General features: G+C 37.1%; 1 protein-coding gene and 1 pseudogene across 7 annotated transcripts in view; both read left to right on the forward strand.

Annotated features, from left to right (window-relative positions):
• JAK2 (Janus kinase 2) overlaps positions 1-26,720 on the forward strand; it is a 155,847-nt gene that overhangs the window by 57,272 nt on the left and 71,855 nt on the right. For 4 of the 6 annotated variants that reach the window (XM_031654210.1, XM_031654213.1, XM_031654212.1 and 1 more), the window contains exons 4-7: positions 7,110-7,227; positions 13,871-14,016; positions 17,763-18,084; positions 18,879-18,998. In XM_031654210.1, coding sequence (XP_031510070.1) covers positions 7,110-7,227; positions 13,871-14,016; positions 17,763-18,084; positions 18,879-18,998 — 706 coding nt within the window. Of the gene's footprint in view, positions 1-7,109; positions 7,228-13,870; positions 14,017-17,762; positions 18,085-18,878; positions 18,999-26,720 lie in introns of those variants that run through there. The other 2 variants (XM_021927509.2, XM_031654214.1) reach the window with 2 other exon arrangements.
• On the forward strand, positions 2,751-6,051 carry LOC103878365 (annotated as a pseudogene). The gene has a single exon (XR_638535.3). The product of XR_638535.3 is annotated as a casein kinase I pseudogene (transcript).

Consider the following 26,720-nt stretch of genomic DNA (forward strand, 5'->3'; position numbering starts at 1 on the left):
GCTTAGCTCTAAGCCAATTAAAATCCTAAAAAAGGCATTTTAGGGAATTGGACACATTACTATGTTAATTTAGAATTATTAAATAAGATAGCCATGAGAAAGAAGACTTATCTGGGAATTGTAAAATATTTTGTCCCAGGAGATATTTTCACATTATATGAAACTACAAAATGGTATCTATTTTTTTTTTTTTTTGAGACGGAGTCTTGCTCTGCTGCCCAGGCTGGAGTGCAATGGCCGGATCTCAGCTCACTGCAAGCTCCGCCTCCCGGGTTCACACCATTCTCCTGCCTCAGCCTCCCGAGTAGTTGGGACTACAGGCGCCCGCCACCGCGCCTGGCTAGTTTTTTGTATTTTTTAGTAGAGACGGGGTTTCACCGTGTTAGCCAGGATGGTCTCGATCTCCTGACCTCGTGATCCGCCCGTCTCGGCCTCCCAAAGTGCTGGGATTACAGGCTTGAGCCACCGCGCCCGGTCTGGTATCTATTATTAAAGCCACATAATTAAATTCAGAATCATAACCTAAATACTTGAAAGTACTCCTTCATACATATAGAAACATAATATATGAAGACATCTTTTCACGTTAATGTGGAAGGGAGAGATTAGTCAATAAATGGGGATGGGATAGTTGATTAGGTGTTTCAATAAAATTTTAGCTTCTTTCTTTATAATGTATATCAGATAAATTATAGATTGATTAAAGATCAGATTGATATGTAAATAGAAATGTAAAGAAAATCAAACTATAAAAGTCTGAATTGGAACTGAATTCAGGTCCTTGGGAAAATACCATTTACGCTGCAAAACAATAGAAGAAATCTTATGGGAATGGTTGCAATTGTCGACTATAAAAATTTTCAGATGTCCGAAGATTTCCTCTTAAAATGAAAAGGCAAACTGTAAAGATTGTTTCAACAAATCAGATAAAAGGTTAGTATTCTTATAAGTATAAAATTAAAAACACAGTATCCATTAAACAATTACTTAATGTACATGAAGAAATAGTGACACTAGTTATGAGAATAATGCACATAGTTACAACTATTTGTTGGTCTCATAACTAGTGATGCTGAGAATTTTTTGAAAACGCCATTAATGATTTGTTCTTCTTTTGTTAAATATTTCTTCATGTACGTTAAGTAATTGTTTAATGGATAGTGTTTTTAATGCCAACAAATTAGAGGATCAAGATGAAATGGACAAATTCCTAGAAAGACACAAGTTATGGGAACTGCTAAAAGAAAGAACAGAAAGTTTGAATAGGTCTATGACAAGTAAAGATATCAAATTAGTAATTTTTATAAAAGCCCAGGCCCAAGTGGCTTCACTTGTGAATTCTGTCACACATTAAAAGAATTATTACCAGTTATTCACAAAAAATAGCAAAGGAAGGAGGATTTCCCAACTATTTTTGTGAGTTCAGTATTACCCTGATAACAAATTCAGACGAAGATGTCTAGAAGAAAAAACTACAGACCAATGTTGTAGGTAGAAAATCAACAAAATACTCGCAAATTGAATCCAGCAATACAGCTTGAATATGTCTTATCTGAAATGCTTGCGACCAGAAATGTTTTGGATTTTGGATTTTTTTTCAGAGTTTCAGAATATTTGCAAAGTATACACTGGTTGAACATACCTAATTTAAAAATCTAAAGTCTGAAATGCTCTAATGAATATTTCTTTTGCACATCAGGTTAGTGCTCTAAAGGTTTTGGATTTTGGAGCATTTCAGGTTTCAGATTTTCAGATTAGGAATGCTCAGTGTGTTTACAAAAATATTAAATACCATGACCAGGTGGGATTTATCCCAGGAAATACAAGGTTAGTGCAACTTCCAAAAATCAATCAGTGTAATATACCATATTAATAGAATAAATGACCAGAACCACATGATCATCCCAATAGACACAGAAAAAGTATTTGATAAAATCCAGCATCCCATCATTATAAAAAATCTCAACACAATAGGAATGGCAAGGACCTTCCTCAATTTGTTCAAGGGCATCTATAAAAAAATCCAAAAGTAATGGCGTACTTAATGGTGAAAGACTGAATGCCTTCTCTGTATGATCAGGAATGAGATGAGGATAGCTACTCTTACCACTTTGATTTAACACTATACTGTAGATTCAGGGTAGGGAAATAAGGCAAGAAAAAGAAATAAAAGGCATTTATATTGGAAAATAAGAAGTAAAACTATAGTCATCCCGCTGTATCCATGGGTTTCACATCCATGGATTAAACCAACTGCAGATGGAAAATATATGGAAAAAAAGTTATGCTTGTACTGAACATGTACAGACTTTTTCTTGTCATTATTCCTTAAAGAATACAGTATAACAATTATTTATATAACATTTACATTGTATTAGATATTATAAGTAGTCTAGAGATTTTAAAGTATACTGAAGTATGTGCACAGGTTGTATGCAAATAGTATATCAGGAACATGAGTATTTGCAGATTTTGGTATGTGTGGGAAGTTCTGGAACTAGTACTGCATAGATACCAAAGGATGATTGTGTAGTCACAGATTACATGACCTTGCATATTAAAAATCCCAAGGAATTAATAAAAAACTATTAGAACTAATAAATGAGCTCAGGTCAGTTGCAGAATAGAAGATCAATATATAAAAATCAGTTGTATTTCTATACACAGACGAACAATGCAAAAATGAAATTTAAAAAATTTCATTAACAATAGCATAACAAATTTTTAGGAATAAACTTAACAAAAAGTGTAAAATGTATACACTGAGAAATATAAAACATTATTGGACGAAATTAAGGAAACACCTAAATAAATGGAAAGATATCTTATAGAGGACTTCATATTTTTAATATGGCAATACTCCTTAATTGATCTGTATGTTCAGTGCAATTCCTACTGAAATCCTAGCTCTCTTTATTGCAGAAATTGACAAGTTAATCATAAATTTATATAAAAGCAAAGGGACTTAGCATAGCTAAAACAGTCTTGAAAAAGAACAAAGTTTGAAGACTTTACTTCCTAATTTCAAAATTTATTACAAAACTACAGTAATCAAGACAATGTAGTACTAACTTAAGGATGAATATACAGATTAATGGAAAGGAATTGACAGTCTCAATATAATTTCTAACATTGATGGTAACTGATTTTTGATCAGGGTGCCAAGACAATTCATGGGCAAAGAATAGTCTTTTTAAATAATAGTGCTGGGACAACTGGATATCCACATGTAAAATAATGAAGTAAGACAGCTACTTCACACTATATACAAAAAAAAAAAAAAAAAAAAAAAGCTTAAAGTGGATCATAGGCCTATATATAAGAGCTAAACTTATTAAAACTCCAAGAAGAAACACAAGTCTTTGTGTACTTAGATTAGGCAGTGGTTTCTTAGATGTGACACCAAAAGCTCAAGTGACAAGAAAAATAGTTAAGTTAGACTTTATCAAAGTTAAAAACATTTGTGCGTCAAAGAACACTATCAAAAATGTGAAAAGACAACCCACAAAATGGAAGAAAATGTTTGGGAATCATACATTCTGATAACTGTCTTATCTCCAGAATATAAAAGAATTCTTACAGCTCAACAATACAACTTAATCTAAAAAGTAGGCAAGGGACTTGAATAGACATTTTTCCAAATAAGACATACAAATGGCCAATAAGCATGTAAAAATGCCCAACAGGCGGGCCCCAGAGCGGGCTCAGGGGAGTGTGGCATGCCAGGCGCCTCCCGCCCGGAACATACGGAGGTTGGCCCAGGCGGTACAGGAGCTGGAGCAGGGCCCAAGTGGGCGTCCGAGCCCGAGCGGAAGTGGGAGAAGGGCTGGAGCGGGGGTCCGCGCCGCGCTGCTGAAGCCTGATCGGCCGCCCAGACACTGCCTGCGGCCCGGCCATGGCAGAGCCAAGGAAAGGATCTCTATACAAACAAATACGTGGCTGTCAAATTGGAGCTGATGAAGTCCCGGGCCCCACAGCTGCACCTGGGGTACTGGTTCTACAAGCGGCTCAGCGCCACTGAGGGCGCCCCTCAGGTCTACTACCTACTACTTCGGCCTGTGCTGGAAGTACAATGCTATGGTGCTGGAGCTGCTGGGGCCCAGCCTGAAGGACCTGTTCAACCTTCACGCTGAAGACGGTGCTCCCGATCGCCATCCAGCTGATCGCACGCATGGAGTATGTGCACACCAAGAGCCTCGTTTACCAGGACGTGAAGTCCGAGAACTTCGTGGTGTGGCGCCCGGGGACCAAGCGGCAGCTCGCCATCCACATTATCAACTTCGGGCTGGCCAAGGGGTACACTGGCCTTGAGACCAAGAAGCACATCCCGTACCGTGAGCACAAGAGCTTGACAGGCAGGGCGCGCTACATGAACATCAACATGCAGCTGGGCAAGGAGCAGAGCCACTGCAGTGACCTGGAGGTGCTGGGCCACATGTTCATGTACTTCCTGTGCTGCAGCCTCCCCTGGCAGGGGCTCAAGGCCGACACGATCATGAGCGGTACAGAATATCGGGAACACCAAGCGCACCACGCCCATCGAAGTGCTCTGCTAGAACTTTCCAGAGGAGATGGCCACATACCTGCACTACGTGCAGCGCCTGGACTTCGAGAAACCCGACTGTGACTACCTGTGGACCTCTCCAACGACCTCTTTGACCGAAGCGGCTTCATGTGCGACTTTGAGTACCACTGGCCCAGGAAGCCCTTGGCGACCCCCATCGGCACCGTCCACACCAACCAACCCTCCCAGCCTCAGCTTTGGGACAAAGATCAGCCACACAGCAAAAACCAGGTGCTGACCTCCACCAATGGGGAGCTGAATGTGGACGACCCCATGGCCGGCCAGTCCCGCGCCTATCACGGCGCCTGCAGAGATGGAGGTGGGCGATGAAACCAAATGCTGCTGTTTCTTCCCCTTGAATCTTCTCCGTGCAGCCCCTTGGGGCGTGAGCTTGTGTGAGGCCCTTGGGGCCCACCCACAGCAGCCCAGGGCCAGACTCTGGCTGGAAGCCGGGACGCAGACTTAAGGGCCTGCGCCTGTCTCGGCCGGTGGCCCCATCCCGTAGACGAGGGGTCACTTCCTTCACATAAAACTGGCCAAAATTTCTATACCTGTGTCTAGTCCGCCCCTCCAAGAGCATTAACTATTTAAAACAAGGAAAAAAGTTGGGGGGGAAGACCCCTTCTACCCCCAACCCTGCCCCTCCATTTCTTCGCTGAAGTGAGTAGTGCTATCCTGGAGGCCCTCAGGGCTGAGGCCTGGCTCTGGCCCCGGCCCCGGCCCCGGCCCCAGCCCCGCCATCCGCCCCCGTTAGCTTCATAAAGTCTAGCTTCTCTCCCTCGATCCAAAGGCCGTTTTCTGGAGGGGAGGGCAGGCCTGGCCTGGAGTGGTGCTGTGGGGCCATCTTGCCCAGGCCCACCTGGGAGGTACACAGGCATTGCTGCCAGGGGTGAGGCTGTGCCCCAGGCTTCCCCAAAACTAAAGGGGAAGGGAGGGGTGGGGCCGCGGCTGAAGCCAGCTCCGCACCCAAAATGCTGCACCAAAGCTCAGGCGCCGCAGTCACGGCCACTGCAGCCTTTCCCAGCCTCGTCCCGGCGAGGGGCAGGTGGGCCCTGCTAGGAGGGTGCTTCTCGAGGCACCTGTTCCCGGAGGCTGTGCTCCGACCCTCAGAACCTGAGGCGGGTGGGCCGGCCGGCGTCGCGCTGCTCGGCCCCTGGGCTCTGCTGCATGGGGGCGCGCGGGCAGGGGGCTTCCTGTCTCTGTGCTCTGCCACCCGGCAAGCAGCCGCAGACAAAATGCCTTAAAGCCCCCGGCTCAGCCCCGTAGGTGTATGTGCAGGGGCCTGGGGGCGGCTCTGGACTGGCTGGCGGTCCCCCAGCGGGTCAGCTTGAGGCCGTGCCCAGGGCGGTGGCCGTGAATCTGGTTTTTGCTTTACCAAGTGTACAGAAATGGCATTTACGTTTCTCTGATGCTCTTTTGAAGCCATACAACTTAGGGGCTTTTTAAAAAAAAAAAAGAAAAGAAAAATGAACCCCCCCCCCTAAAAAGATGCCCAACATCATTGGTCATTAGAGAAAAGCCAATCAAAACCACAATGGGATAATCATAGATCTACAAGGATGGCAAAAATCAGAAAGACAAAAATAACAAGTGTTAGAGGATTTGGACTAGTTTGGAAGCCATATATTGCTGTTGGGAATGTAAAGTGGTGCTGCTACTTTGGAAAACAGTTTGGCCATTCCTCAAAAGGATAAACACAGAGTTACCATATGACCCAGCAATTCTACTTCTAGATATATATGCAATAGAAATGAAAACATATATCCACAAAAACTTGTACATGACTCTTCATACCAGCATTATTCACAATAGCAAAATAATAGAAACAGTCCCAAATGTCTGTCCGGCGATGAATGGATACGGAAAAAGTGGTATATTCATACAATGAAATATTAATTTGGCAATAAAAGGGAATCAAGTAATGATACATGCTCTAATGTGGATGAACCGTGAAAACATTATGCTGAGTGAAAGAAGGTAGACAGGCCACATGTTCTAAAATTAGAGTGTGGTGATATTTGTATAATGCTATGAATAAACTAAAAACATTGAATTTTACACTTTAAGTGGGTGGACTTTATGGCATGTGAATTATATCTCAATAAAGGTGTTACTAAAAGACTCAATATAGAGTATTCTTTGTTTCTTTGAAGGACAAGTTTTTAACTTCTATTTCTCCAAAGAAGCAATTATTTGTTTTTATGCCAAATTAGCATTTTCAGATTCTCTACTGGTGTTACTGGATTAAATTATGTTTTTACTTTTTGTTAAGGTTTTATTTCTACATTTTTTGTTTCTTATTGCTTCTACATTTTGTGCACTGAAGGAGGTTGTATATTGATTTTACACTTACATTTCTTGTACTTTCTGCCTATATTAGTGTTATCCACATATCCTTTTGTCTCGAATTTATATTTAATACTGTTAGCTGTGTTTTCTAAGTATGGGATAATACCTTTCAGTATGCTGTAGGTGACTATATATAGATAGTATGTTTGTATATGAACTGTTTGGAAGCTGACCAAATGTTTTTATTATCTTGTAGATTTTACTTTCCTCGTTGGTATTGCAGCGGCAGCAACAGAGCCTATCGGCATGGAATATCTCGAGGTGCTGAAGCTCCTCTTCTTGATGACTTTGTCATGTCTTACCTCTTTGCTCAGGTATGATTATACTATCTTACTTGTATATGTATTAAATGATAAATATTTTGCTGTTTAGTAAGTCACTTAATCAGGAAAAACTTCACATATGGGAAAATTGCAGTTCTGTCTTGCACAGCAGGTGCAGAGAAGTAACAAAATTGAGTCTTTTTATCACTAGTTTTTAATCCCATGGTTTATGGATAATAGAATCTATTTTATAAAGTTTTTTTTGGATTGATCCTTTTGAATTTCTTTTTTTTTTTTTTTTTTTTAGGACTTTAGATCATTTTAAGGATTTCACAAGGTATAGACTGAGGTTTATTTACAGAATGATTCATATAGGCATATGTGGCTAAAATATTAGTAACATTTCTTTAGGGTTTTAAAAAAATTTTTGGATAATTTCAGGCTTACACAATGGACAATGAACTGTAGAGGATGTGGGCTACATAAAAAATAAGCTATGATAGTTTGTGTAGCTGTTTATAGGAAGGTGACTGGATGTTGATACTTAGTCTAAGAGCTATATTCAAGTTATTTGTTCACTAATACAGTTATGTCAAATTTTGGTATTGTGTTGGTATTTCATAATGCTTTCTTCTCTAGTACCTTGATTTAAACAGTAATTGAAATATTTTGTCATTAAATAACTTGTTTTTATGTGCTGCTAGACTAGTATGAATAGAAACTAAAGGAAGAAAATATATTAGTGCTCTTGGGTAGAAATACGCACTTGGTATCTCCAAGGTATCAGGAGTTCTAAATCCGATTTGCTAATATTGTAGGACATAAGCCCACAAATCCTCATGGCTCGCATTTCCGAGAAGAAGCCTAGTAAGGCTAGTTCAGTTTATGAACAACAAAAGGAAAAATATTTCTCTATTGGGGTATGAGACCAACAAACTTTATTTTTATTTTGTTAAGAAATATATAATAAAAATGACCATTTTAAGTGTGCAGTTCAGTTGTATTAAATACAAACACATTGTTGTACAACCATCACCACCATCCATCTCCAGAACATTTTTCATATTCCCAAATGGAAATTTCATACCCATTAAATAATAACTCTCTATTTCCCACTCCCAATGGCCTTTCGCAGTCACTATTCTACTTTTGGCTATAAATCTGCCTTTTCTAGGTACCTCATACAAATGGAATTATATAGCATTTGTCCTTTTTTGACTGGCTTATTTCACTTAGCATAATGTCTGCTAGGTTCATCCATGTTGTAGCATGTGCCAGAATTTCTTTCCTTTTTATGGCTGAACAATATTTCATTGCATATGTGTACTTATTCATCTGTCGATGGATACGTGGGTTGCTGCTGTGAACATGGGTAAACAAATATTTCCTTGAGTCCGTTTTCAGTTCTTTTGGATACCTACCCAGAAGTGGAATTGCTGGATCATATGGTAAATTTATAATTTTTTTGAGGAACTGCTACATTGTCTTCTGTAGTGGCTGTACTATTTTTCAGTCCTACCAGCAGTGCACAAGTGTTCCAATTTCTTAACATCCTCAACAATGCTTTGCTTTGTTTGATAATAGCCATCCCTATGGGTATGAGGTGGTATCATTGTGATTTTGATGCATTACTTCTCTAACAACTAGTGATCATGAGCATCTTTTCATATGCTTGTTGGCCATCTGTTTGTCTTCTTTGCAGAGATGTCTCTTGTTGGCCATTTGTTTATCTTCTTTGCAGAGATGTCTATTCAAGTCCTTGGTCCATTTTTAAATCAGGTTGTTTGTTTGTTGTTGTTGTATTGTAGAAATTATTATTCTGGATCTTAACTCCTTATAAGATACATGATTTGTACATAGTTTTTCCCATTCTCTAGGTTGTCTTTTCATTCTGTTACTTGTCTTTTGGTGGACAAAAGTTTTAAATTTGGCTGTATTCTAATTTATCTATTCTTTTTTGTTTCTTATGTTTTTGGTGTCGTATCCAAGAAATCATTGCCAAATCCAATGTTATGAAGCTTTCTTTCTGTTTTCTTGCAAGAGTTTTATCGTTTTAGCTCTTACATTTAGGCCTTGGGTCCATTTTGAGTTAATTTTTGTCTATCGTGTAAGGTAAGGGTCCAACTTCTTTTGCTTGTGAATATCCAGTTTTCCTAGCACCATTTGTTGAAAGACTGTCTTTTCTCCATTGAATGGCCTTGACACCTTTGTTGAAAATCATTTGACCACCAACTTACTTTTTTATACAGCTCCTTTATCTTTATAGCCATTATAAAAAGAGGGGGGGATGGAGAGAGGCTTCTGAGAATAGCCTTTTGAAAATAGGATATGATGAGGTTACAACTTTCTGTTGCTTTTACGGGTATATTATTCACCTGTCCTGCAGAGCTAGTTTATTTTGGGGGCAGGCTAGTTAAGTCCCATTTATAAGCCAAGTTTTCCCAAACTATTCATTCAGCTACTTTAGCCTAACATTAATACTGCAATGTAAATTTCTTAAGCTCAAATTTTGTCTGCTACTCAGATGAGGAGGTTTTCTTTCTTATTTTTTTTGTAGAGATGGAGGTCTTTGATGCCCAGGCTGGCAGGATCATAGCTCACTGCAGCCTTGAATTCCTGGGCTCAAGTGATTGTCTTGCTTTAGCCTCACAGCCTCCCGAGTAGCTAGGTACAGGTGTGTGCCACTATGCCTGGCTAATTTTTTTAGTTTTGTTTTTGTAGAGATGGGGTCTCGCTCTATTGTCCAGGCTGGTTTTAAACTCCTGGCTTCAAATGATCCTCCTACCTCAGCCTCCCAAAGTGCTAGGATTACAGGTGTGAGCCACCACACCTGGCCTGAAATTTTCAGTAGTTTTAATTAAATGAAAATTTTGATGGTACATACTATAATATTTAAGGAATAGTATTATGTTTTGGCATTTGAGACTCTTCCATTTGTAACTTTTCTCTAGTGAATAGTTGATTATGTTTTTAGTATTGCTATCACTAATTTTTCATATATTTATTGTCTTTTGGTCATGAGTTCCACAGAATATCCACATGAGCAGAATTTGTTATCTACCAGTTCTTTTCTTTCTTTTTTTTGAGACAGAGTATCGGGAGAACCTGCTCCCGATGGTTACATGGGTTCTTTTCTATTTCCTAGGTGTCTTGGCTGGTTTGAGAAATAAAGGGAAAGAGTATAAGAGAGAGAAATTTAAAGCTTGGTGTCCGGGGGAGACATCACATGTCGGCAGGATCCGTGATGTTCCCAGAGCCGTAAAACCAGCAAATTTTTATTAGCGATTTTCAAAAGGGGAGGGAGTGCACAAATAGGGTGTGGGTCACAGAGATCACATACTTTACAAGGTAATAAAATATCACAAAGAAAGTGGAGGCAGGGTGAGATCACAGGACCACAGGATGGGGCGAAATTAAAATTGCTAATGAAGTTTTGGGCACACATTTGTCATTGAGAACATCTTATCAGGAAACAGGGTTTGAGAGCAGACAACCTGTCTGACCAAAATTTATTAGGCAGGAATTTTCCTCGTCCTAATAAGCCTGGGAGCGCTACAGGAGACCGAGGCTTTTTTCATCCCTTCAGCTTGGACCATAAAAGACGGCACACCTTAAGGGGGCCGTCTACAAACCTACCCCCAGGGCACATTCTCTTTCTCAGGGATGTTCCTTGCAGAGAAAAAGAATTCAGCGATATTTCTCCTATTTGCTTTTGAAAGAGGAGAAATATGGCTCTGTTCCGTCCTGCTCACTTGCGGCCAGAAGTCTTATCTCTGGTGTTCCCTGAGCATTGCTGTTATCCTGTTCTTTTTTCAAGATGCCCAGATTTCATATTGTTCAAACACACATGCTCTACAAACAATTTGTGCCGTTGATGCAATCATCACAGGGTCCTGAGGTGACATATATCCTCCTCAGATTATGAAGATGACAGGATTAAGACATTAAAGTAAAGACAGGCATAGGAAATCACAAGGGTATTGACTGGGGAAGTGATAAGTGTCCATGAAATCTTCACAATTTATGTTCAGAGATTAGAGTAAAGACAGGCATAAGAAATTATAAAAGTATTAATTTGGGGAACTAATAAATGTCTATGAAATCTTCACAATTTATGTTCTTCTGCCGCGGCTTCAGCTGGTCTCTCCGTTTGGGGTCTCTGACTTCCCGCAACAAGAGAGTCTCCCACTGTTGCCCGGGCTGGAGGGCAATAGCGTGATCTCGGCTCACTGCAACCTCTGCCTCCTGGGTTCAAGTGATTCTCCTGACTCAGCCTCCCTAGTAGCTGGGATTACAGGTGCCCGCCACTACACCCAGCTAATTTTTTGTATTTTTAGTAGAGACGGGGTTTCACTATGTTGGCCAGGCTGGTCTCGAACCCCTGACCTTGTCATCTGCCCACCTTGGCTTCCCAAAGTGCTGGGATTACAGGCGTGAGCCACCATGTCCAGACTCTCTGCTAGTTCTATATGGAACCAAGGCAAGCTATTAAAAAGAATCTACCAAGTCATTGATCATCTTCTACTTAAACAGTATAACTTACTTGCCTGTTCTCAAAAGTGTAGTGAAATAAGTGTTTAAAACTGAGCAAAAATCTATCTCCTACCCTGAATTAATTTTGTATTAGCAACATTTAGGCCTTTGTTTTGGTTAATACTGATTATATGATGGTGTGCTTCTTAATAGTTTATTTTCTTATATGAAAATATCTTCTATATTTTATTAATAAAAAAGCAAATATACTTTTGAATATATGTTTCTTTTAATAAAATTAGTTTAAAAAGGTTCCAGTAAAGCTTTAAGTTCGTGAGACAAGTTATCAACATCAAAAGAAGGGAAATACAGATGTAGAATATAGAAGGACCTATATTTCTCTTGTCCAGTTTAAAACCTTGATTCACATTGTTATTTTAGGTGATACGGCTCTTACCTTTTTTCTACAAAGAAAATTGGTATTATGTTTAGAATATTTGTACTTTTGCTTTCTTTTTCTTTCTCCCATTACATGTTCAGTCTGATTTATCTGTATTCCTAAATCCTTCAGGTCAAAATCTTAGAACCTCTGTGTTTCTCTTCTTCATTCTTTATACAATACATAGTTAATAAAGTATCAGCCTTTTTCAGAATCTTTTAGTATCTTATGTTTCCTGGATCAGATCCTTATTATTTCATATCTGAGCCATACACCAGCCTCTTAAAGAGCCTCTCTGCATACACTTTATTTTCTTCAAGCACTTCTATCATTGCTACTACTCTACCAATGGAAGAGACATGATGAAAATAGATCTCCATAGTTTCTAGGATTAGGTCATTCAAGGGCACCTGCAGTCTGACCCCAACTTACTTTTCTAGGTTTTAACCCACATTATTTCTTCACATAAACTTCAGTCCCTAATCAAATTAGTTTATGCATCTGAACATACCTTGTGCTTTTTTGTGTGTCTTGTTCCTTCTATTTCTTTACCCTGTTTTGTGTCCATCATACATTTCTTTATTTTTAAACACACTGTGAAGTTTCAAATCTTCCATGAAACCCTCCTTGATTACTCCAACTGAATATAATCTTAACCGTCTCCAAGTTCCTGAAGGAGCTTTTGTGTGGTGCTTCCTATATCATGTCTGGCATTATAATTATTTGCTTCCGTTTAGCTTCTAAGCTAAATTTTGGTCCCCTTGATGACTGAGACCACATCTTATACAGTCATGTGTCACTTACTTATGGGGATATATTCTGAGAAATAAGTCATTAGGCAGTTTTATTATTCTGTGATTATCATGTATTGTACTTATACAAACCTATATGGTATAGCCTAGTATATGCCTAGTCTATATGGTATAGCCTATTATTGCTCTAGGCTACAAACCTATATAGCATGTTGCTATACTGAATATTGTAGGGAATTGTAACACAATGGTAAGTATTTGTGTAGTTAAACATATATAAACATAAAAAAGGTACAGTAAAAATGCAGAATTACAATCTTATGGAACCATCATTATATATGTGGTCTGCCATTGACCAAAACATTGTTATGGGGCACATGGCTATTTCTTTGTATCCAACACCATTTGTAGTATGATGCTTCCAACATAATTGGAGTTCAGTATATATTTAATTCAGTAATATCTATTTTAATTTAGGTAATTTTTATGTAGAACATATAAATTGAAGATATATGCAATGAAATAGGCCAATGTTGTATGTACTTTGTAATTGGGAACCCAGTGTAAATCAGTTTTCATTTGCAAATGAACTTTTATTAAAATTGTATTGCAAAATGAATGAAAATTAAAGGAGGAATTTATTTATTTATTATTTTAGAGACTGGGTCTTGGTCTGTCACCCAGACTGGGGTGCAGTGGTGTGATCATAGCTCAAGAGATCCTCCTACCTCAGCCCCCCGAGTAGCTGGGACTGCAGGTGTGTGCCACCATGCCTGACTAATTTTTAAATTTTTTGTAGAGACGAGATCTTGTTATGTTGCCCAGGCTGGTCTCAATCTCCTGGACTCAAGTGATCTTCATGCCTTGGCCTCCCAAAGTTCTGGGATTACGGGCATGAGCTGCTGAGCCTGGCCAATTTGTAGCTTGTAAATGCACATGTTCTGAAAATTATGATTAAAATACAATCATAGATTAAAACATGTTAATGAAACTTATGATGAGACATTTCCTTCTAAATTTCTGGTTTCAGTGGCGGCATGATTTTGTGCATGGATGGATAAAAGTACCTGTGACTCATGAAACACAGGAAGAATGTCTTGGGATGGCAGTGTTAGATATGATGAGAATAGCCAAAGAAAATGATCAAACCCCACTGGCCATCTATAATTCTATCAGGTAATTTTCTTTTGCAAATCCTTACACATAGTGTGAGTAGAGATTTTATATAATTCCTATATATTTTCTGTGTTTACCCATGCCTTTTGATTTTGTAATACTGGTTAAGTACCCCTTATCTAAAATGCTTGGAATCAGAAATGTTTCAGATTTTGGATATTTCCAGATTTTGGAATATTGGCATTAAACTTAACAGTTGAGCAACCCTAATCCAAAATGCTCTAATGAGCATTTCCTTTGAACATCATGTTGACATTCAAAAAGTTCTGGGTTTTGGAACATTTCAGATTTCAGATATTTGCAAGAGGGATAGTCAACCTGTAATAAAAAATCATACGGGTAAGTTTTATATCTTGGGAGTAACACACACTTTGTAAGGTGAAATTATTGAAAGAGTTGTATTACAGGAAATATCATAGGTATTAAATATCTATTATTTGATTTCATTTATTCTGAGAAGGCTAGGTAAGTTCAGAGGAATGGAAGAAACACCTGGAGGCATACTTTTTGATAGTAGATCCTCTAGCTGGCTATATAAATGACCTGAATAAGTATTTCCCAAATGGTGGTGTATTATTTTATTTGCATTAGAATCACATGGGGGTGTCTGTTAAAATCAAAGATTTCTGGGTCCTAATCCAAGAGATTTGGATTCAGTAAATCCGAGTTGAAGCCCACAAATGTGAATTTTTACAGGTGCTCTAGGGTATTCTTATACAAGTGATCCAAACTCCGCATTCTTCAAATTATTCTTCTGCATATTGAACTTGACAATCATGGCTAATAACAGTTTTCTGAAACTCTACAGGCTATAAAACTACTTTTTAAAAAGGTGTATATAAGAATGGTTTGACTTTTAAGTTTGAAGGCTAAATATGTATTTTATATATTACATACTTTACCAGATTAAAAATTTGAGTATGTCATGAATGTGCTTAAAGCTTCCTTTTTTGAAATTGTTCTCCCAATAACTGGCTTTAGTCATTTCTTTGCCCTGTCATCAAAACAGTTACATACCCAATTTGCAGAGTATCAATTTCTGTATTTCTCTCTTTGGTTTTAAATATTCTTGTTTTACTTTCAGATGTCTATTTGGCCTTAACTCAACGGTGTAAGCCATAGGGTATAATTTTAGGAACTCAGGAATCTAAAAGATTCCAAAGCCCAAAGGAAAAAAAAAAACACATTCATTCATTCATTTGGTAGCTATTTATTGAATACTTGCTGTATGCCAGGTTATAGTAGAACATAGTCGCAGGAAGAGTATCTTAGATGTCGTTACATAGAAACCAAAGGAATTGAGGGGAACACAGTTGAAGAACAGAAGCTTTGACCCATTGAAGATGAATGTTATAAATATGAAGCCATCTCTAGACTTATGCTATCGTGGAATATTTCTGCTTTGGAAACCATGATGTCATCCAAAGTCTCGGCACAATCTTTCTATGTAGATTGTAGTTTCTTCCAGGTCGAGAATCATGTCATCTATTACTCTTCTCCCTACATTATTTAGTCTAGTGTTCTAAACCTGATGACTATTTAGTAACTGTATTTATCTGATTCTTTTAACTCATGCTCTTAGCCATGCAAAATGCTGCATCATTCTTTTTTACTGCTTTACTTTAAAAATAGTGTAGATATTAAACACTTATATAAGATTCTGTGATATTTTAAGAGTTTATTGAGATAATTTACAAATCATAAATCTCACCCATTTAAAGTGTACAATTTAATATTTTGTATTATATTCACAGGGTTGTATAAAGATTTCCACAATCTAATTTTAGAACATTTTCATTCTTTCTGAAAGAAACCCCATGCCCATTAGCATTCAGTCCTCATCCCACTTTCCCCTAGCCTCTGGAAATCACTTTATGTTTGTGTGGATTTTCCTGTTTCAAATATTTCATATAAATAGAATCATGCAAAATGTGGTGTGGCATTTTTTTGTCTGACTTCTTTCACTTAGTATGATGTTTCCAAGGTTCATTCATATTGTAGAATGTATCAGTACTTCATTTCTTTTTATTGCTGAATCATATTTCATTATATAGATATACCACATTTTGCTTATTTGTTCTTCACTTTATGAAAATGTGGGCTGCTTCCATGTTTTGGCTATTGTGACTAATGCGGCTATGAACAGCTGTATATGAGTAATTTTGTGGATATATTTTTTCATTTTTTCTTGTGCATACATTTAGGAGTGGAATTTCTGGAACATATGGTAACTCTAACTTTTTGAGGAACTGCTTAACTTTTCAAAAGCAGCTGTGCCACATTACATTCACACTAGCAGTACATGAAGAGTTCCAACTTTTTCAGCACTTGTTTCTGTCTGTCTTTATTTTATCCATCCTAGTGGGTGGAAGAGCTGTCTCATTCTAGTTTTGATGTTCATTTCTCTGATGACTACTGATGTTTGGCATCTTTTCATGTACTTTTTGGCCATTTGTATGCCTTCATTAGCGAAGCGTCTATTTGAATTCCTTGCTCATTTTTAAATTGGGTTAGTTGTCTTTTAATTGTTGAGTTAAAAAAATTCTTTTTATATTCTGAATACAAGTCTCCACATATAATCATATTTATGATTTGCCACTATTTCCTCCCATTCTGTATATTGTTGTTTTACTTTCCTGAAGGTATCATTTGTAGCACAAAAGTTTTAATTTTGAAGCAGTCTAATTTGCCAGATTTTTCTTTTGTGTCTTGTGCCATGTGGAAATGTGGTTTTAGCAACATGGGTATCTTTCTTGGTTTTAGCAAGAGCAGTTTCTCTTGAAATAATGGAACAGAGCCAAATTGGAATGAGTTGAGGGATAAATGGAAGGCAAGAAAATGGAAATGGCTATGTACATTCTTTCAAAAAGAGGCCAGATAGGCTGTGGCTAGAGGGAAATGTGGGATTAAGAGGTTTTACATTTTAGATGGGAAGGACATTAATTTGGCAAGTCCTTTGTATCTGTGGATTCCACATCTAATATGCCATAGAATGAGGTCCAGAAAGGTTTCCTGGATTTGATGATGCTTGAGCTGAGCCTTGTAGAATGGGTAACTAGATAGGAGATGGATGATTGGAAGAAAGATTAGCATATATTAAGGCATGGAAAATTATTTATTGGTACTTTAGAAATAAAATGTTCCTTAGAAGCAGAGAAATAACCTTCTTTAGAGTATTGCACAGAGATGAATGTACAGAAAAGTTAGAACATTTCTAAATGGAATTGTTTTGATCACAAAGGAATTATTAGGAGTTGAAGCTGGCCTAACAAAATAATATACAGAAGTATGTTTCCATAATGAAAATAGCTTCCAACAGAATGTAACAATTTCCAAAATTCAGGTAAATTTTGGAGCACAGCATCATAGGAAATATTTGTAGCACAGTTCAATGTGTGCCAAAATATTATCTTATCAACCATTAACTCTGGTATATGAAATAAAGAACAGGAATTTTTAGAGACTCTTACTAACTAGACTGAGGATTCATTTCATTAGGGGAAGAAGATTAACATCTTCTTTTGTAAACATTGATGATAACTTCAGTGTGTGGATATATTTGTATCATCAAACAAAATCTTAAAGTTTTTTACTGTATGGATGGGGGTTATGGCAACTTACTCCACTTAGCCACTGTGTTGTAATGCCTACTTAACCATGGAAAAGGGTGGTAACTTCTTTTTCAATTTTTAGATTTATCTTCTAATTTTTGTTTTGTTTTTCTGTATGTGCTTTTTTATCTGCAGCTACAAGACATTCTTACCAAAATGTATTCGAGCAAAGATCCAAGACTATCATATTTTGACAAGGAAGCGAATAAGGTACAGATTTCGCAGATTTATTCAGCAGTTCAGCCAATGCAAAGCCACTGCCAGAAACTTGAAACTTAAGTATCTTATAAATCTGGAAACCCTGCAGTCTGCCTTCTACACAGAGAAATTTGAAGTAAAAGAACCTGGAAGTGGTCCTTCAGGTGAGGAGATTTTTGCAACCATTATAATAACTGGAAACGGTGGAATTCAGTGGTCAAGAGGGAAACATAAAGAAAGTGAGACACTGACAGAACAGGTAATCCTTAATGATATGTTCTTGTTCTTTGTTATTTTAAGTAGAATGGAAATAAAAACAAAGTAATTTTAATCATTTGCAACATGGTCTTGCACTTCTCCCATTTGATAGAAGTGGAAGTTTTTAATAGTGTGAAGCTATCAAGGTCATATAATTCTTTGCCTGCTATTCTTAAATGGTTTTTTCATTTAATTTTTTATGACAAAATAATTAGCAATGACTATATTACAGTTTCAGAAAGGTATTCAATTCTAATAGTGATTTTAAAGGAGTTTTGCCTTTCTTTCACTATTAGTGATAACAGAAGGCATAATTATAAAACTCGTTAACTAGAAAAGATTAATATTAATTGATTTTATGATAATATATACCTGCTAAATAATTAATTAATTTTTTTTAGGTTTGCATTGCAAGTTTTAAATTTATTAGTATCCATGTTGTTCACAGATTGTTACTGGAGATTTAGAGGGATGATTTTTTAATTTTTCATCTTTGGTAGTCTCATTTCCAGTCTTCTGGCAGTGGTTTCTACTAATGTTAATTGAATTGAAGAGTGCCATAGCACATTTTAGATTCCTGGCATCATTTAATGCTCTCATTTTTAAGTCAAACAAGATACAGCATAGTCTTAGGGTTAGATTGATAGAGGAAATCATATTTAATGCTTATCTGTTGTTATCAATACCTTTTTTATTTTAAAGAATTTGGAATGAATGTTGTCTTCTTCATAAGTCTTGTTTTAAAATGGCTCCATAAATTCTACGTTTTCAATTTTACATGCTTTTAAATTATAGGATTTACAGTTATATTGCGATTTTCCTAATATTATTGATGTCAGTATTAAGCAAGCAAACCAAGAGGGTTCAGATGAAAGCCGAGTTGTAACTATCCATAAGCAAGATGGTAAAAATCTGGTAAGTTTGCTTTATGGTTGAATAATGGTTTCATTTTATAATTCTCAGAAATATGTATTTTAGAATCTTAGTACCAAAATTATTTTCTGGTAGGAATTTTGATTGTAGTTTTAAATATAACTCTAAACATAAACATCAGTTCAGTAAACTTTTTGATAACATCTAGCTTTTTGTATTACTATCAACACCATCTTCCTACAGAGTTTCTTGTACATTACCGTACTTTTTTTACTCATTTTTATGATTAGCAAAGCACCAGTTACTTTCTCCCCTATCTCTACTCTAGATTATACTAGTTCTCTGATGTAACGCTAACCTCTGACTAAAATATTTTATCAATAGGGATGTATATGTGCCAGTTATACTGCCTAATTAAAGGAGAAAAATAAAACAATGATGTCTGGAACTTATATAACAAAATGTAAATCAATCCCAGGTCAGCCCCACCCAAGCTATAAGACATAGTTGGTTCTAAAAGATTAACCCTTTCTCTTTTTTAAATAGCTTCAGAAATCGAATTTATTTTAATATAAATGGAAGAAATGAATTATTTTATACTTTGCTCTTAAGTTTCTCATTTACCTGCTCTGTCTTCTTTTTAACTCAGATGCTTCTTGACACTTCCTGGCTTAAACTAGTCCTATTAATGTTATTTGTCCATTTATCTTAAGTATTTATATGGCTTACCTGTCTGGCTGTTCCAGGGTTATATTACCAAAATTATAACTAATTTGCAACTCACTTAATTCAGCATAGTTTTCTGTTCTTAGAGAAAAATATGATAGTACACCTACTGCGTAGTAGACTGTGAGCCTTTTGAAGGTAAGGATCATATTTTATGTGTGTTTGTACCCCTACACCTTGCACAGTGTACTCAGGGCCTAGTTTAGAAAAAGCTTGATAAATATTTTATGGATGCATGAAAGGATGATTAATTATCAACCTCAATGTGGATCTATAATAAATGTTTCTGGGAGAGTTTATTGATCTTAATGTGAACAAACTGTAGTAACCTAAAGAACTTCTCTATGGGACTGTATTTGGACTTGGCTTAATTTTAAGTCTGCAATACAGAGAAGTTAAGTAACTTTCCAAGGGCACGGTGTTGGTTAAGTGGTAGGGCTATTTAAACTCAAATGCATGATTTGAAAACCTAAGCTCTTAAGTGTGACACTAACTTCTTTGCTGAGTATCTGTAAAGCTCCTTAAAAATATTACACTGACATTTTTTTGGAATTGTGCAACAAATTGGGAAGAGCTGACATTTCTGTCTCATATTAAATTTTCTGTTTTAGGGATATATTGTATTTCTCCTTATACCCAAGTATTGTTTTATGTTTTTCAGTAATTCTTGATCATTTTATTCATATTGACACATCATGTTTCTTTTTATTTTATTCATGATATGTTATGCTTTTTCTGTTGTTTATTAAGATTAATACTTTTTCTCTGTGTATTTTCCTACCAAATTATTTTTGGATATAGGAAAATAATTTTTGCTTATTATTGCATTTTCCCAGTGTATTATGTGTTAGTAACATTTTGTTTTTACTATCGTTTTCCTCTTCATTCTAGCATTTATTTCTTTTTATAATTTTTGGTAAAATATACATAATATAAAATTTAGCATCTTAACTATTTTTAAGTGTACAGTTTAGTAGTGTTAAGTATTTTCACATTGTTGTGCATCCAATTTCCAGAACTCTTTTATCTTGCAAAATTGAAGTCTATACCCATTAAATAAAAACTCACCATTTCCCCCTCTTCCCAGTCCTTGCAACCACCATTCTACTTTCTTTATTTTTTTTGAGGTGGAGTCTCACCCTGTCATCCAGGCTGGAACATTGCGATCTTGGCTCACTGCAACCTGCGCCTCCTGGGTTCAGGCAATTCTCCTGCCTCAGCCTCCCGGGTAGTTGGGATTACAGGTGCATGCCACCATGCCTGTCTAATTTTTTTTTATCTTTAGTAGAGACGGGGTTTCACCATGTTGGCCAGGCTGGTCTTGAACTCCTGACCTCGTGATCTGCCCACCTCAGCCTCCCAAAGTGCTGGAATTACAGGCGTGAGCCACTGTGCCCAGGCCCTCTACTTTCTTATTCTATGTATTTGACGACTCTAGATACCTCATAAAAGCAGGATCAAACAATACTGTCTTTTTGTGACAGGCTTATTTCACTTAGTATAATATACTCAAGGTTCATTTGTATTACAGCATGTATCAGAATTTCCTTCATTTTTAATATATACATGTATTCTGTGTCATGTATATACCACACTTGTTTATTCATTCATCCATCAGTGAATATTCAGGTCGCTTTTTTACTTTTTGACAATTGTGAGTAATGCCGCTGTGAACATGGGTGTACAAATATCTCTTCAAGACTTTGCTTTCAATTCCTTTGGATATATACCTTCTACTAGTCCGTTCTCATACTGCTATAAAGATACTACCTGAGACTGGATAATTTATTTAAAAAGAGAGTTTAATTGACTCAGTTCTGCATAGCTGGCCCAGGAAACTTAAAATCATGGCAGAAGGTGAAGGGGAAGGAAGGCATGTCTTACATGGCAGCAGAAGAGAGAGAGTGCGCAGGGGAAAGTGCCACTTTTAAATCAGCAGATCTCATGAGAACTCCCTCACTATCATGAGAACAGCATGGGGGAAACCATCCCCATGATTCAATCACCTACCACCATGTCCCTCCCTTGCCGCATGGGGATTACAATTCGAGATGAGAGATGGGTGGGGATGCAGAACCAAACCATGTCATACCTAGAAGTAGAATTGCTGGATCATATGGTAATTCTACTTGTAATTTTTTAGGGAACCATCATGCTGTTTTCCACAGCAGCTGCACCATTTTACATTCCTACCAGGAGTACATTCTCCACATGCTCATAAAAACTTGTTATCTTCTGTTTTCTGATAGTAGCTGTCTGATGGGTGTGAAGTAGTATCTCATTGCGATTTTGATTCACATTTCCCTAATGATTAGTGTTACTGAGCATCTTTTAATATATGTATTGCCATTTGTGTATCTTCTTTGAAGAAATAGATATTCAAGTCCTTTGCTCATTTTTTTAATCAGGTTTTTTGGCCGAATTATGGAAATTATTTGTGTATTCTGGATACTAATCCCTTTTCAAATATATGATTTGCAAATATTTTCTCCCATTCCATAGATTGCTTTTCACTATGTTGCTTGTGTCCTTTGATGCACAGTAGTTTTGTAGTTTTAGCTAGTTCAACTTTTGTTGCCTATTTTTCTTTTTACTTTTTATTGAGCTATAACATGAACACAGTAAAGCACACTAATCTTACGTGGATAGCTCAATGAATTTTTACATATTTGTACATCTTTGTAGCCATACCCACCTCAAAGAACAGAATACTTCTCTTACTTCCAGAAGGTTTCCACATGCATCTTCCCACTTATTCACCTCCACCCCTAACTTAAGGTACCTATCATCTACCATCACTTAGTTTTATCTATTAACAAAGGTTGTATAAATGGAATGATACTGTATGTTTTCTTTTAAAATCTAGATTCTTTTACTTAGTATAATGTTTGAAGATTCATTTATGTTACATGTGTCAGTTCACTCCTTTTTATTGCTGGGTAGTACTGAATTGTTTGACTATATCTCAAATTTTAAATTTATTCTGTTGATGGACATTTGGGTTGCTTTCAGTTTGGGGCTTTTAGGGATAAATTTACTATGAACATTCTTTTACATATTTTTTGGTGGACTCACGCACTCATTTTTTTGTGTATATATACCTAGAGATGGGATTATTGAGTCATAGTGATAGCTTTAGTATACTGCCAAACAATTTTTTGTACTTGTCAGTTCACTCTTCCTTCAATAATGCATGATAATTACAGTTGTCTCATATCCCCATCAACTCTTAATTTTGTCAGTCTAAAAATGTCTTGTGTGTCTGGTGGATGTGTACTGGTAGCTCATTGTAGTTTTTATTTTCATTGCCCTGATGAGTAATGATGTTGAGTACTTTTTCACTTACTTATTGTTCATCTGAATATCCTTCTTACAAAGTGCCTGTGACAGTCTTTTGCACATTTTTCATTGGCTTGTCCCTTTCTGATCAATTTGTAGAGTCTCTATAGACTCTAAGTCTTTTGTAGGATGTTTGCAAAATGTATATAGGCATATGTCAGATATTGCTAGTTCAGTTCCGGACCATTGCCATAAAGCAAATATTGCAATGAAGTGAGTTGCATAAATTTTTTGGTTTCTCAGTCATATAAAAGTTATGTTTACACTATAATCAAGTCTACTACGTGTGCAACTGCATTATGTCTTAAAAATTAATTTAAAACACTTGATTGCTAAAAAATCCTAATGATAATCTGAGCCTCCAGAGAGTTATAATCTTTCTGCTTGTGAGGGTATTACTTTGATGTTGATGGCGCTGACCAATCAGGGTGGTGGTTGCTTAAGGTTGGGTTGGTTGAAGCAATTTCTTAAGATAACGATAACATTTACTGCATCAATAGACTCTCCATTTCGTTAAAGATGTCTCTGTTGCATGTGACATTGTTTGGTAACATTTCACCCACTGTAGAATTTCTTTCAAAATGAGTCAGTCCTCTCAAACCCTGCCACTGCTTTATCTACTAAACTTTATTCTAAATCCTTTGCTGTCTTTTCAACAACATGCACGGCATCTTCACCAGGACTAGATCCATCTCAAGAAACCATTCTTTTAATGCTCATGCATAAGAAGCAACTTATCTGTCCAAATTTTATCATAAGATTGTAGCAATTCAGTCACATCTTCAGCTCTACTTCTAATTCTAGTTCTCTTGCTATTTCTACCACATCCTAGTGACTTCCTCCATTGAAGTCTTGAACCCCTCAAAGTCATCCATGAGGGTTGGAATCAACTTCTTCCAAATTCCTGATAATGTTAACACTTTGACCTTCTTCCATGAATCACTAGTATTCTTCCTGGCATCAAGAATGGTGAATCCTTTCCATAAGTTTTTCTATTTACCCAGCTCCATCAGAGGAATCACTATGTATGGCAGCTTAGCCTTACAAAATGTGTTTCTTAGATAATAAGACTTGAAAGTTGAAATTCCTCCTTGATCCATGGGCTGCAGAACGGATGTTGTGTCACCAGGCATGAAAATAATATGAACATCCTTGTACATCTCCATCAGAGTGCTTGGGTGACCAGGTGCATTGTCAATGAGCAGTAATACTTTGAAAGCAATCTTTTTTTCTGAGCAGATCTCAACAATGGGCTTAAAATAGTCAGTAAACCATGCTATAAACAGACGTGCTGTCATCCAGGCTTTATTGTTCCATTTATAGAGCACAGGCAGAGTAGACTTAGCATAATTTGTAGAGCCCTGGGATTTTTGGAATGGTAAATGAGCACTGGTTTGAATTTCAAGTCACCAGTGGCATTAGCCCTTAGCAAGAGGGTCAGCCTGTCCTTTGAAGCTTTGAAGGCAAGCACTGACTTCTCCTCTCTAGCTGTGGAAGTCCTAGATGGCATATTCTTCCAACAGAAGGCTGTTTTGTTTACATTTGAAAATCTGTTTGTTAGTGTCACCATCTTCATCAATGGTCCTTGCTAGATCTTCTGGATAACTTTCTGTAGCTTCCACATCAGCATTTTCTGCTTCACCTTGCACTTATGCTGTGGACATGGCTTCTTTTCTTAAACCTCATGAACCAACCTCTTGTAGCTTCCAGCTTTTCTTCTGCAGCTTCCTCACCTCTCTCAGCCTTCATAGAACTGAAGATCAGTAAGGTCTTGCTCTAGATTGGGCTTTGGCTTAAGGGAATGTTGTGGCTGGTTTGATCTTCTATCTAGAACTTTCTCTGTATCATCAATAAGGCTGTTCACTTTCTTGTAATTTATGTGCTTACAGGAGTAGCACTTTCAATTTCCTTCAAAGACTTTTCCTTTGGATTCGTAACTTGCCTTTTTAGTGCAAAAGGCCTAGCTTTCAGCCTGTCCTGGCTTTCAGCATGCCTTCCTCACTAAGCTTAATCATTTCTAGCTTTTGATTTAAAGTGAGAAATGGGTGAATCTTCCTTTCACTTGCATACTTAGAGGTCACTGTAGGATTATTAATTGGCCTAATTTCATTATTGTTGTATCTGAGGGAATAGGGAGGCCTGAGGAGAGGGAAAAAGAAAGGGAAATAGCTATTCAATGGAGCAATCAGAACATATAGAAATTTATCACTTAAGTTCACCATCTTATATAGGCCCAGTGTGTGGTGCCCCAAAACAATTACAGTTGACCTTTGGACATCACAGGTTTGAACTGTGTGGGTCCACTTATATGCAATTTTTTCAGCCAAACATTGATGGAAAATATAGTATTCACAGGATGCGAAACTTGCATATATGTAGGGCTGACATTTTGCATATATGAGTTCTGCAGGGCTGATTTCAGGACTTGAATATGTTCAGATTTTGGTATATGCAGGGGTCCTGTAACTAATTCCCCTTGTATTCTGAGGGACAACTGTACAATAGTTACATCAAAGGTCATTGATCACAAATAACCATAACAGGTATAATAATAACAAAGTTTAAATTTTGCGAAAATTACCAAAACGTGACACATAGACAGGAAGTAAGCATATGCTATTGGAAAAATTGCACTGATAGACTTGTACTTGCTCCACATAAGTTTGTCAGAAACCTTCAATTTGTAAAAAAAAAAAAAAAAAAAAAAAAAGTCATATCTGCAAGGAGCAATAAAGGGAAGTGTAGTAAACAAAATGTGCCTGTATATCAATAAGAGGGATACCAGTTAGTGAACTGCTAGTTCAAAGGGTATGACTATTTACAACTTTGATAGATTATTAAAATACTTCTCAAAAGGTGTTTCCAATGTATCTGTACGCCTCTTTTCTTGTACCCTTTGCCAACACTGGATGTTATCAATCTTTTAATTTTTCTGCCAAATCAATGGGTAAATAATGCTCTCCTGTTTTATTTCATTTCCTTAATTAGAACCTGAGATTGAGCAATACCTCATGTGTTTATAGGTCAGCTTTAATATTTATTCTTCTGTGGACTGCCTTTTCACATCCTTTGACTAGTTTTCTTTTTTTATTTTTAATTGTTTTATAGGTTTTATTCCCACAATGTATGTTAGGTATATTCCTTTGTTGTACATGTTTGTAACCTCCAAGTCTTTTAATTTTGTTTAGAATATCTTTTATAATACTTTTTTTTTTTTTTTGAGATGAAGTCTCGCTCTGTCATCCAGGCTGGAGTGCTGTAGTGCGATCTTGGCTCACTGCAAGCTCCACCTCCCGGGTTCACGTCATTCTTCTGCCTCAGCCTCCCGAGTAGCTGGGACTACAGGTGCCCGCCACCATGCCCGGCTAATTTTTTGTATTTTTAGTAGAGACGGGGTTTCACCATGTTAGCCAGGATGGTCTCGATCTCCTGACCTCATGATCCACCCGCCTCGGCCTCCCAAAGTGCTGGGATTATAGGCGTGAGGCACCACGCCTGGCCGCTAAATACCTTTTATCGTTCAAACATGTCATACGCTTTTCTCTTTATTATAATTTTTGATTTAGGACTCTATTCTGTATTCTTTTATGATTATGTAAATATTGTTCATGGCTGGGCCAAGAAATATGCTGTAATCACATTTTCATTCTTATATAACTTTTTCCAGGAGTTAATTATTGCTTTATGATTTTTCCTTTG

The sequence above is a fragment of the Papio anubis genome, chromosome 13, assembly GCF_008728515.1.
Source record: "Papio anubis isolate 15944 chromosome 13, Panubis1.0, whole genome shotgun sequence".
Lineage (NCBI taxonomy): Eukaryota > Metazoa > Chordata > Mammalia > Primates > Cercopithecidae > Papio > Papio anubis.